At 36.9% G+C, this 14,268-nt stretch overlaps 1 protein-coding gene across 1 annotated transcript; it reads right to left on the bottom strand.

The window, feature by feature from the left end:
• Positions 1-11,335: 11,335 nt before the first annotated feature.
• On the bottom strand, positions 11,336-12,440 carry phlda2 (pleckstrin homology-like domain, family A, member 2). Its single transcript, XM_079859659.1, has 2 exons — positions 11,827-12,440; positions 11,336-11,479 (listed from the first exon to the last, which is right to left on the bottom strand). The coding sequence occupies exon 1, from the start codon at positions 12,375-12,377 to the stop codon at positions 11,853-11,855; it is 525 nt and encodes a 174-aa protein (XP_079715785.1). The 5' UTR covers positions 12,378-12,440; the 3' UTR covers positions 11,336-11,479; positions 11,827-11,852.
• Positions 12,441-14,268: the final 1,828 nt, after the last annotated feature.

Here is a 14,268-nt window from a genome sequence, read left to right as displayed (position 1 = left end):
CAACTTGAGTCAACATGCCAGCAAATAGATCATGCATGCCTCTGGTGAAATATCCAAATGTAGGCTCCAGACTCATCTAGAACTGCTATTGGCTATCAACATATCTGAGAATGAAAGTGCGCTTTGATTTTATTCTTGAAGTATATGTAATGGAGGCTAGCTGGTAAGAGCTTTGCAGGTAAAACATTACTCCCCTGGCCTAAAGAGGTGAGGTTTACTAGCGAATGATGTGAGAGACTGTGGTCTTTAGCATGCGTGCTAGTGCATGCCACCCATGCTGGTTGTCGCTAGTTGGAGCAGAAACTGTTGCACTGATTCTGTGAGCCAGATGGGTGTGAAAGTAAAGGAGGCCAGCTTATAAGATCTGTGGAGATAAAACCTCACTCCACTGGCCCCAAGAGCAACACTAGTGACAGACTCTAAAAGCTGCAGTTTTTAGCATCCTTGTGTAACTTAGGCCAGTAAGAGCTATGCATGTAAACCTCACTTCCCTGGCCTCAAGAGGCGCATTAGCGGCTGTGGCCTTTAGTGTCTTTGTTAGCACGCGCCTCCCACGCCGGAGACCCCGGTACGAATCCCACTCGGAGCAGGTCGAGTAGGCCTGGTTACATTTGGTGCCGTGACCCAGATGGGAGTGAGGTTTAGGGGGGTGAATGTAATGGACGTAGGGCAGTAAGAGATGTACGTGTAAACCTCACTCCCCTGGCCTCAAGAGGCATGCTAGCGACTGACGCTAGAAGCTTCGGTCTTAAGCATCCTTGTTGACACGCCCACCTGCATGCTGGAGATCCTAGTTCGAATCCCGCTCGGAGCAGGTCGAGTAGGCCTGGTTACATTTGTAAGCACACTCGTATCCCATGCTGGTTGAAGCTGGCTTCAATCCCACTTTGAGTAGGACCAGTTGCATATACCTAAAGGCCCCGCCAAGTTCTTTTTCATTCTTTGCTTAGGGGTAAAAAGAAGTTAGAAATATGTGAGCAGTGATATAATGTTAGTGAACATCCTGATACCGCCCACACTGCTGAGAGCGGCGTTTAGATGAATATGTAAATATATGCCACACACTTTCCTCTCACTAACAAAATGAACACAAAACAAGAATAAAAACATGAGAAAAAAGCAGAAAAGATAGCATCTAATCTTATCGTTGGGAATTGTTTGCACAAGCTCTGCAATTCGGCACTTCAGTATAGTCACGTCATGTTTATTTAAATAACACTTTATACAACAGATTGCTTAAAATCAAGCAGCTTTACAGCATTAAACATGAAAAACAGTGTCAGTGTCTCTTATAAAGCAGCTCTCTGGTGTTCATTTTTTAACTCGCAGATGTCTGACCTCGATGGAAAAGAAGAATTGATCCGGAGAAGATTCCACGTCAAAGAAGGCGGAGCCTCAGAGACACACCTACCTATTACATCATCACCACAGACCAATGGTAGTTTGAAGATGTTTACGAGCCGGAGCGAACTTTTGATTGCTTTGGCAAGCTATTTCGAACTCATAAAACGAACACCACATTTTTTTTAAATACAGTAACATCAGTTTAGTTGGGAAAAAGGCAGGAAATAAAGGGAATAAGACCTGGGAATAAAATATATATCTCTCTAACAACCAGCTCTGTGGTCTAGTAACTTTGGGTATAAAAATAGCTAATCCTAATGTTAACCTAATTTTAAAATTAATCATTTCTGTAAATGGTCAATGCATCTCTGCAGTATATAATGTTAATTGTTCCATTTAAGACAACATTATACCCTCCTAAAATGAATCCACTGGGTTTCTCTGGCCTTGTCCACACTAATACGTTTTTGTTAGAAAATGTTTTGTTGTAGATGTAGCCTCTGACCCTCGAAGTCCACAATCCCGCAAAGTTTAGCTCCAACACTAATCAAACACAGCTGAACAAGCTAATCAAGGGCTGAATCCGAAATCACCCCCTAAACTCTCATTCACTCTTCGAGTCAAGTCAAGTCACCTTTATTTATATAGCGCTTTTTACGATACAGATTGTTTCAAAGCAGCTTTACAGAGATAACAGGAACATTCAGAGGCTACATAGTCAGAGGCTACATAGTCCAGCTTAAGTAAGTTATAACTAACTCCCTACATTAGTCCACTAATACTGTTCACTTGAAGGAGTGAATGAAAAGGAGTGAATGAATTCGGACAGCCGTTGAGCGAACATCGGTTGTACACTCGTTATGGCAGTGCAATGTGGGACTGAATAAGTGCACTCAGTAACGTCTACTATGGTTTCGGACACCACTCCAAATGTCTGTCCCCTCAAATAACGCCCTATTTGAGGGTATAGGGGGAGATTTTGAATTCAGTCAAGGTCTTCAGGAAAGGTACAGGCATGTGAGCTTGATTAGGGTTGGAGTTAAACTCCACTGCAGGACAGTGGAGCTTGAGGGCTTATGTTGCACTAGACATAGGTAAGTGGAATTTGTGTAGTACATTATTTAGATTGCACGTACTATAATTATATCCATTTCAGTTATAGCAGTAACCGTTTTGCATGCACAGACTCTTTCATCTTTGAGTTAGACTTGTGAGAACGTGTCTGTCTGAGTCTACATGGGGAGCAAATAAATGAGTGATTTTGTGTTTGACCTTAAAATATGAGAGTATTCAAATCAAGTCACCTTTATTTATATAGCGCTTTTTACAATACAGATTGTTTCAAAGTAGCTTTACAGTGATAATAAAGGTCTTCTGAAGTGAAGCGTTCTTGTAAGAAAAATATCCATATTTAAAACTTTATCGACTAAAATAACTTCCGGCAGACAACCGTACACATCGATTTACAGCAAATTATAATCACTTAACCTTGACACACTATGTACTTATCTTTTTTCTCCAATATGAGATTTGACTAGATACTTACAGATTATCTACAATTCTCCAGTTCTGTGATACACAAATAGCATGTTAGTATAATCCACATTACCCATAAGGCTACATTTTATTCTATTAATATGAACGTACTGATATACTAATGGTATGAATTTGAAAAGCTGCACACAATTCATGTTACATCACGTGGGTCAATAGTTTCCCCATATATATATTTATTTATATATATATTCATTCATTATTAATAATTAATTAATTAATATATATTTCAGACCTACTTGGTGGAGTAACACACGACCCACTTTACCACTGTGAAGGTACTGGTAGTCTTCAGTGCTCTTGTAGTTTTTCACAGCGGCACCATCTACTCCAAGGGACAGCACAAAATAATTGAATATATCCCCGTACAGTATTTCTGGCCACTTTCTCATGTCATCCTCCCAGTCGCTAATGGCGATCCTTGAAGGATGCAATACATTTACACCATCCGACCGCCTCAGCACAGAAATAGTGTGCTCCCATTATGTTGGCCATGTCAGCTAATAACCGCAAACTAACGAAATAATGTATAACGAAAGTTTACTTGCCCTTTTACTGACAAATTAGCTTTGTTTTGTAGCACTGTTTACACTTCCTCTTTCTGTGGCGTTTGAGGCTACATAAGGTCTATACAGCTAGGATGACTTTAGGGTGAGTAATTCATGGCTAATTTTCATTTTTGGGTGAACTATCCCTTTAATTTAGTTTATTTATATATATAGCCGCTCTGGAGAAAATAGAGACGTCATCGTCCAGCTCAGTTCAGTTCTCATATAATGGTGTCAATGCAGGCAGATCAATAATATTGTTGAATATTAAATGTGCCCAACTAAGCAAGCCAAAGGCGACAGTGGCAGGAACCAAAACTCCATCAGTGACAGAATGGAGAAAGAAACCTTGGGAGAAACCAGGCTCAGTCGGGGCCAGTTCTCCTCTGGCCAACGAGCGAACAGTGTATGACTATGATTCAGGCAGCATTACAGGTCAGAAGTCAGACTGGATCAAAACATTCAGAATATTTGTATTCACAGTCGGTTCAGGTCATGTGGTCTTAAGGCCCATACACACCTCACAGTGGTGTCTACTGTATACTCAAGAGCTTTTTATTTTCTCCTCCATTCCTCTCAGTCACGTTCAGGTGCACCAAAGAAAGGCCTTCCAATTGTGTTGGTGTATGTCTTGGATTCCATTAAAGGAGAACTCCGGTCAATTTTAACATTGAGCTCATTTTTTTGTAAATTTGGAATGCTGTCAGTACAGAGAACAACGACAAAAATCGGTGTTGCCTACACCGTGTTATCCTCTTTTTAAAATTTGCACCCTGTTGACTTCAATGGGGCAAGTTTTAAACCTGCTTTTAGCCTCTTAACATCCTTGATGTGTCATTACAAGTGCCCAGCCATGTGAGTGATTCCTGCAGAGTGAACACGGGTGAATCTGACTGCAGTAGATGTGAAAGATATGAATAAAAATGAAGTTAATTCGGCCAGCGCACATACCTATATTTATTTCCTGTTTTCGGTCGAAGTCCACAGTAGTCGATTGTCGAGTTCACGCGCGTGATCATAGGTAGCTAAGCAACAGTGGAGAACTCGACAGTCGACTACTGTGGACTTCGACCGAAAGCAGGAAATAAATACAGGTATGAGCGCTGGCCGAATTAACATTTTTATTCATATCTTTCACATCTACTGCAGTCAGATTCACCGTGTTCACTCTGCAGGAATAACTCACATTGGCTGTGCACTTGAAATGACACATCAAGGATGTTAAGAGGCTAAAAGCAGGTTTAAAACTTGCCCCATTGAAGTCAACAGGGTGCAAATTTTAAAAAGAGGATAACTCGTTGTAGGCAACACCAATTTTTGTCGTTGTTCTCTGTACTGACAGCACTCCAAATTTACACAAACATGAGCTCAATGTTAAAGGACAAGTTCGGTATTTTACACTTAAAGCCCTGTTTACAGATCGTTTCTGATGAAATAGAACGGTTAAGATTAAAATGTGGACACATGCTGCTGTCCCGAGAATTTTAGGTTTATTTCGCTTTCCCCCCCACTTACACAATGGCAGCCTATGGGCACTGGAACAATCCTTCATAAAACGCATTAAACTTTCGTTTACAAAGACGTGAAACTCACCGAGTGGTCAGGGGTGTTCACTGATATGCTCATACAAAAATCACTGCAAAATATGCTTTCCAACAGGTGTTTTACCATTCGTTGTAAAACTGTGGACCTATTTTTCCAAACGTCTCACACCCGTAGATTCGTCCGTTGAGAGCTTGAATAATAAACACTCCAGCCCAGTTGGTGGCGATAATGCACCTTTACCAATTGCAAGCAAACCACTGGCATTTGATTGAATACACAGAAGAAGCAGAAGAAGAAGCGGCGGAGTAATACCGTACCGCACACAGCCCATCCAATTCAAGTCAATGGAGTTGGACAAAAACTACGATAAAACCTGTTGGAAAGCATCTTTTGCAGCGATTTTTGTATGAGCATATCAGTGAACACCCCTGACCACTCGGTGAGTTTCATGTCTTTGTAATCGAAAGTTTAATGCGTTTTAGGAAGGATTGTTCCAGTGCCCATAGGCTGCCGTTCTGTAGGTGGGGGGGAGAAGCGAAATAAACCTAAAATTCTCGGGACAGCAGCATGTGTCCACATTTTAATCTTAACCGTTCTATTTCATCAGAAACGATCTGTAAACAGGGCTTTAAGTGTAAAATACCGAACTTGTCCTTTAAAATTGACTGGAGTTCTCCTTTAAATCTGGGTGGAATATGAACTTTTAAATGCTTGATTTTTCCGGGTTGGATTTTAGTATTGACCATGGGAAGGATACCTTTTCTCTTTCCCATGCAGACTCTTATATCAAATAACAGTCTGGTCTTGAAAAACTCTCCCATAGGAGGAATTGCATTGTCTGCAAACTACAGTGATTGTAGCAACCGAACTGCGCCAAAAATCCCATTATAGTCTCTTTGGGGAGTTTCACAGATAGCCATGTGGAAAAGAGACATCTAGACTCGTATAATCCTAAACGTCCGTCTATTTAATAGATCTTGAGATCATATTGATTTACAGATACAGGATCACTTGACATTTCAATTTAACAACCTGCCCATATCTTCATTCATTTTCGATCCATCCTGCCAAAAGAATAGATAAATAGACGGGCTATTGTATCACGGACACAATGGAGCACATCCTCTGCGGCTGGACCCCTAATGTGCAAATTCCTCCTACGCTTTCACTGTTACAGCCCGGCCGAGCCCAAGTTAAACACTGGCAACATAAATCACGGATTCAAAAGAAAAGGCACAGCTGCTCCTAGCACAGGTGCACGAAATTCCCAACCTCGGGACAGGACAAAGTGTCGGAAGAGGAAATGAGGTCGTGGCTTTCTTTCTGGTTGCGTGTGAGTGAGTCCACATGTGCATTAGTGTGCGAAATAGACAATTACTGCTCCAGGTAATAATAATACATAACCAAATCTGTGCACAACCGACTCGTTTTCTCCAAATATCATTGCGTTGTTTTCTGGGAGAACAAGACTAGAGTCATCAGTCATCAAAGTTTATCCATGATTATTTGTGTTGTTATGTCCCAAGCAATTGATCAGGGGGTTTCCGTGACTAGGTAACACCTTAAGATGACTCGTTAGAGGTTTGCATTACTTAATTTAAAGAAAGCAGGACACCGAGCCGGAGGTGGAGAGATGTGAATGAGTAATGAGAGGTCAAAAAAAAAGCTTGTGCCAGGGACTTTCCACCCAGAGTTTGTAATGCGTTTCTCAGAAAACTTGAGCTATAGGCTGTGAAAGTGCAAATGTATTTAACTTTACCTCAGAGAGATTGTACTTTACTTTCATTCTCACTCTGTGGCTTTCTAGACAGCTGCAGAACATGATGCATTATTATGTAGTTTTCTAACAGATGTTATTAAAAATGACCACATTTTCAGACAGGATATTCAACCTAAAAGATCTGGACACTTAAGCAGTTTGAACAATTGTGGTTTACAATTCAATATAAAATCGGATTTGTGGGTTTTATTTTGTCATTCAGGGTGTGACATATATGTCATATGTAACAATCTTCTTTAAGAGATATATATATTCTGTAAGATATCTATGGCAGTTTAGGAATCCCATTCTTTCATTTCAACTGATTTTACTTTGTGCTTTTTTTAAAACCTGATTTTGAAATTTGATCTCACAGGAAGGAACTTGTCAAAGTATTAATTATCAGGCGACATCTGAGTGTGTCTTTAAATGCTTCAAATGCCTGAAGCCAAACATTCAGGTTATATGCATGCCCACAAAGAATTGAGGCACTGCTTAAAAAAAACGGATATGGTCCATTATAAATACCTCTATACACACAAACATTTCACAACTACAATAGATGAATGACTCCATTTGCCAGCACATTTGAATGCCATTTTAGGAGTCTGTTCTTTCACGGGGTCTGTGATTGTCTGTTTTTTTTTTTACGTTGTGCGGTCACAGGTAAAGAATGTGAGGTATGACTCAGGTGAGGGCTTACCTGACTGTGAGGGCAAATCCAAAAAAAAGATCAAATATGATATTGACACAAGCATATTAAGATGTCATACAAGCGGGCTCGTCAATGGAAAAAGTACTTATTATTTTTCTTTTTTGCCCTAGGTGTTTGTGCTTAATTTATTGATATTCTCAGAACATTCTGGGAATTTATTTTTGTTATTTTATTTTGTAATTTAATAGTGAGTATAAGTATAACTATTGAATCAAGATAATGAATAATAATGTCATAATTTTGTAAAAAAGAAATGGAAGTTCAAATGAAATGAAAAAGTTGAAAGTGAAAATGGTCTCAAAAGTAATGGTTAAGTTGTCTGTAGAATCAGTCATATGATTGAGCACTACGCAATGACTGTGGATCTTTTTGTTTATAGAGACATGATTCATAAGGCAGTAATGATTCATAAAGGTATGGCAATTTTAAGATCAAACAAGTGACTTTGTGGGTGCAGCTTATCTTTTAGATATGGGGCGAAAGACACTTTTCCGTTGTAAACCCAGCCCTAAGTATACAACACTCTCCGGCTCCACCTGCATGACTGTGAAGTTTGATGGGCTCTCATACTTCTAGTGTTTGTTTGAGACACAGAAAGTAAATACTGTTGATTGCATTGTGTCTCTGTGTAAACCATTACAACCATAATGTCTTACAGGAAGGATTACACTAATATATAACTATTTAAAGGAATTGTGTCCTGTTTTTTATTTTAATAATCTTAATAAAAAAATAAAAATTATATATATATATATATATATATATATATATATATATATATATATATATATATATATATATAAATAAAAATTAAACAAATATATTTAATTGAAAATGTGTGTCGTATATGTTTTAATAAATACACATAATTAAAAACTTTATAAAAAATTGTATCCTAATTTTCCAAAAATATGGTAAATGAAATGCTAAATAGAAAAATATTTAACAGAAGAAATTGTCCAATTTTGCTTTATTAAACTAAATGCTTAATAAATTAATAAAAAACTAATATAAATGATTTATAAAAATTAAATTATTAAATTAATAATTAAAACAATCTTAATAGAATAATAAAACAATTAGAAAAACATTACTATGAAAAATTGTTCAAAAATGGGTGTTTTATTTATTGAATAGACTAAAATTCTTAATAAATAATAAAAAAATTGAAATGAAAATTTGTGTCCTAAATACGTTTCATTAAATAAACACATAATTAATCATTTCATAAAAAAATGTTTTATTAAACTAAATGCTTAATACATTCATTTAAAAAATGTAAACAAAAACAATTGTGTACTGAATATTTTTTTAATTAAAAAAAATCTTAATCATATTAATGAAAACATTAATAAGAAACATTTTCCAAATTTTTTTTGTTGTTGTTGTTGTAATAAATACACTACAACACTTGATAAATAATAAAAACATTTAAAGGACAATTTGTGTCCTAAATATGTTTTATTAAATACACATAATACAATGCTTCACAAAACTCCTAATTTTACTCAAATATGCTGAATTAAATACTTAATAAAAATAATTTAACTGAAAAAAAATATATATTTTATTAAACTAAATGAATAAATCAATTATTAAATAATGAAAAATGAAAAATTGTGTCCTGTATATATATATATATATATATATTTTTTTTTTTTTGTAAACACACTTCCTATGGTACACACGGATCCTACGCCACATGAAAAGCTTATAATAATAAAAAATAACCCCAAAATGTATCCAGTTTTGTTTTATGAAATATTTACTTAATGAAATGCATTAAAAACATTGAAATGAAAATGTGTGGCCTAAATTATAAAAGCAATAATGGACATGAGGCCGAGCTCTATTGTGAATGTAACAGTGGCTTAGGCCTAGTTTATGAGTAATGTACCCTCAGTGAATTTATATTTCATAAAAAGTAGCATAAAACATTTCATAATAAAAACAATCCCTAGTCATAGCTGATAGTAACCAAATTTATTGGCATATCAATGCCAACAATGTAAATGTTTCAAACAAAAAGAGTGAGAAATAAATCAGAGTATAAATCTTTTGTTAATCAACACATCTCTTTTCTTCTTCTTCTTTTTATGACTCATAAACAATTAAAACTCAATAAGATGATAGAGAGAGAACTTTAAATAGCTATGTCATATGCTGAGTTTATGGTAGTGAGTTATAAATGTCTTCATCCAGATATCCGGACACATCCAGACCTCAGGAGAGAATACAAAGTGAAACTGAGCCTCCAGGAGCCCCTCAGGAGCCCCTCAGGAGCCCCCCAGGAACCCGTCGCTGAGGGGCCAAATGAGCCAGACATATTACTTGACTGGATTCTGCTCCTTAGATCAGTGTGTCCCTTTGATCCATAAACAACTTCAAAGCCCAGCGCTCAATAATCTGTAAAGCTGCGTAATACCACCGAGAGCTTGGCTTCTCTCACTTACTCTAAACTGACACATGCACTTCAACTTCAACAAAGGAGGAGTCTGCTTAATCAAACCTCACTGCATTATATCCAACAAAAAACTATGAAAATATAATTGTGCCCTCTTTGTAAAGGAGTTTTAAAGCTGACTGAAGAAATGACACATTTATAACACGAAATGAGCGGTTTCCTGTCATCACATGCCTTGATAAGGCGGCAGTGTATTGTACTTTGGGTGGATCACTCGTTTATAATCTAATCTATACGCCTACACCTGTTCAGAAGGGCAAATGTGAAGGTTATAGCCTCAATAAAGCATTATAGGGATTGGCTTTTGTCTTTTTTACACATTTTTTAAGTCAAATATTATAACATTTTTAGTGTTCTCAATGGGTGCGGTGCACAACATAAGCGTATTGCTATGCTATACAACAGGTCTATTGAGCGATTTATCTGACGCATGATCACTGACGCCACATTTCTGAATGAACAAGTCACTTCCACTATAAGGGACTTTCCACTCCCTCAAGAAACGCCTGGTTTTCTGACAAAAGCCACAAAATAACTTCTGGAAACATGTAAACGCTGACATGCCATCTTGTTGTTTTTTTAAATTATGGTGCTGTACTACAACACTAGTGCACAACCACATTATGATATGAAAAATTATTTTCATGCATAGTTTTGATAAAACTTTACAATAAGGTCAGTTTGTTAGTTAGTTAATAAAAATACTACTCGTTTAGGTCCATTATATAATATTAACAGATATAACTTTTGATTTTAGCAATGTAAATCTTTAAATTGAGACAGCAAGTGTCGGCCCAGATCCGGCCCACATCTGGTACATCTGGATTCAACGCGTGCCAGATGTGGGCCGGATCTGGGCCGACACTATGTTGTCTGGGATATTAACTAAGATTAATAAACATCATTAAACAAGGGTGGAATTACTAAATTTATTATACTCAAATCAACTAAATTGAATCGAGCTGAGGTAACTAAATAAAATTAAGTACATTCAACTAGATGTGTATCAAATGATTAATTTAAATGTTAGTGTATCATAGTACTAACATTTAAGTGAATCATTTGATACAGTGCTTATTATGTACATAAATTTTGTTTCTGAAGTATAATAAAGACACCTAACTTAAAGTGTGACCATAATTCTTTCATTGCTGTTAACTAATCCCAAATAGAACCTTATTGTTAAGTGTTACCTGATTGTTTTTTAATTGAACTATTTTAATATAAATAATGAAGTCCAAATACAAGCTCAGTTTTATGCAAATTTATTTAAATAAATACATCATGAAATAACTTAATACAACATTGGTATTCGCAGCATTCCTTTGGAAAAATAAATAAGATGCATTTACATGTACATATCCAGAGCCTTATCGAGGCGGTTAAGAAAGTCCAAGGATTCAGTCTTGAGGGTTTTGCTTGTTGAAATCATTGCAGGTTTATTCTTCCGAAGACCTTCACAGACCAGCTCAACCACAGTCCTTATTCTGAGCACACGCGCTCCTTTCAGACATGCTTTGGTCCAAACTTCAAGATTCAGTTTGCTGTATCTCTAAACGAAACAAGAGGGAGAATAAGTTTTCCGTATATAACATTACTGAACTATAAAGCCTCAGTTCAATTGATAGTGTTCAGATCAAATAGTTGTCCAACTCAACTATAGACTACTAATTATGTCAAACAATTGAAAAATAAAGGTTCTTTATTGGCATTATGAAGCAACTTTAACATCCATGGAATCTTTCCATTCCACAAAAGGTTCTAAAGGTTCTTTAGATACGGGAAAATGGTTCTAAATAACCAAAAACGGTTCTTTAATGGCATTGCTGCGAAAACGCCAATTTTGGAACCTTTATTTTTAAGACAAATACATAGATGAACATGATTTCTTTCTCACCATGTGTGTGTTGGATTGGCCACATCTCACGGTGCTCTAGCCTCGCATCTCTCTTGCTGTCCCAGAGAAGGGTTCTCCGATTCCTGGCGTGTTTTAAAGTCCTGAATGGCTTTTCTGTTCTGAAAGTCAATCAGAGCCATTGTGATCACGGCATTCCAGCAGTTCTCCTCGCCCGAGCACCTAAAGTCAATCTCCTTATTGTCTGTAGTCACAATCGTGAAGTAGACGAACTTCCCAGTGCGCTCCACACAGTCCACCTTCTTAATGGACTGCAGCTTGAGCTCTTTGCTCCTGTTCTTCTTCTGGTTATCGGTGTAGATGTTCAGGCTGTCCGTGGTGAGAACGCACGTCTTCCTCTTCCAGAACTGGAGGAGATTATCGCTCCTCTTTTCCAGCTCTCCTTCCTTCAGGACGTGGGAGATGTCAGAGCCCGTCATTTCGGTGGCGTTTTGAGTTATCTTTGGGTTATGGACGAAAAGACAAGAATACGAATGTCCAAGAGCTTCGTATAATCTCCGCTGAAGTCTCCGGCCGACTGTGTGCTTCTTCATGCGTGCGTAAGATCCAGACAGACTCGAGTAGGTTTGAGGAGGAGAACGGGACCTTTTTTAAGCCTCCGCAGCCCGGCCCACATGACGTCACGTCAACTGTTGCTCCAGTATCAATGGAAGCGCGTGGGCGACAGGCAACTCGACATGTCAGAACTCAGCGAGACCATTAAAACCACTTCTGTCGAATCCCAGTCACACTGTTCATCAAAAACGTCAATTTTATTTTTAAATATTAGAATAAACAATTATATTTGAATAAATAATGAATCATGAATAATGAATTCATTTGCTAATTATTTGCAATATTATAATACATATTTTTTATTTTATTTTATTTTATCATTTATTTTATTTTATTTTATTAAAAGCCTAGTGCCCAGCATAGGCTACTGTATAGGAACTCCCACAATCCCAGGATGCACCTCATGAAGTTGGTCCAGACTGCAGAGATAGAATTTAAACAAAGAAGTCAAATATAAGACAAAATTGTATATATATATATATACTGTATATATTATAATAAAATATATGTATGTATATTCCACTATACACTTCATTTGTGATTGGTCATAATGTTTTGGATCAACTGTGCATATAGGTCTATATAATATATGCATTATAAATAAGAGAAAATTACCTCTAAAATGATAAAATGATAAAAAAAAAAAAATAATAAAAAAAAAACTTCTGGCAAATACATTTAAAATATATAATTTTACTATAAATAATTTCCTTTTTTTTTTTTTTGTTATTTCAGTTTTCTAAAATAGTAAAGAGTCTTATAATATAATCATAACTACAGATAACTATGGATGGATAGACAGACAGATTTTTTGCCTTAGCTGTTTATGGGTGAAGGCCTTCTGTTTATTGCATATCATGATGGTTATAAATATGGATAATATGAGCATAGTTTGTATAATAAGGGTTTTAAGGGTGTGTGTGATACATGTATGACATTTTACAACTATTCCTCAAATATAACAGAGTTGAGTAACTCATTAATGAAGTAATATAAAGTGTGACTGTTCATTTTGAAGTGTGTTTATGCCATATTAGGTCATTTCCGCTACATTTCATCTTTGAAAACAGCAGTTCCAAAATCCAATCTTAATAGACTGCCAGTGCTATCAAACGTGCTTTGATGAACCATCTTTCCCTCTCCTTTCATTTCCTCCAAGTGGGATGTTTTATGGAAACGGCCAGGGTGTGTGTGTGTGTGTGTGTGTGAAATGTCATCAAGGAGAGCAGTAAAGAGAGGGCATGTCTGTCGAATGACTCACATTGATAACAGAAGGAGGAGTCTTGCCAAACAAGGAGTTCTGGGATTTTACACACCTCATTCCAGCTCTGTCCATAGGTCGCTTTCGGATCTGATCATAGCCATATATTCTAGTATGATCCATTATAACAAGATCAGAGGAAAACCTGCGGCTAGCGGCTGCATTTTTTCTGGTTCATTGTCTAACCTCATATTCCAAGAAAGGCAACTTGTCCTCTAGAACCCAATATGGTTTCCAGTGGGTGTGTTTTGAATCCAGGCAGTGACCTCATTATCTGTGGGAAGTCATATCAAGGTTTTGGGACACAAGTGGGATGATAGTTGGGATCTGAGAAAGGAAGTTTAGACTGGTTTATAAGAAACACATTTCACCTCGATGATTAATTTCCAGAGAAATGAAAGAGGGGCTATTTTGCTGCTCATAGACTGAATGATTTGGATTTTAACCTGGTTTAACCAATCAAGTCTGTTCAAGTTCATGGCTGTCCGGTTTATGAATAACCTCAATGATGTGATTCATACTGTAATCAGTCTCCACCTTCACTTCACAAAAGCTTCTTAAGTTGCTCTAATTTAATAAATCAAGCCACTGTTGAATAAGTATGTCAC

This window comes from Squalius cephalus, assembly GCF_949319135.1.
Source record: "Squalius cephalus genome assembly, chromosome: 23".
Lineage (NCBI taxonomy): Eukaryota > Metazoa > Chordata > Actinopteri > Cypriniformes > Leuciscidae > Squalius > Squalius cephalus.
Note: the sequence above shows the minus strand (reverse complement) of the source record. Positions and strands in the feature narration are given on the sequence as shown.

What these genes read in the sequence shown, in the direction of transcription:
- phlda2 (XM_079859659.1), bottom strand. Translation starts at nt 12,377, where the DNA reads ATGAAGAAGCACACAGTCGGCCGGAGACTTCAGCGGAGATTATACGAA.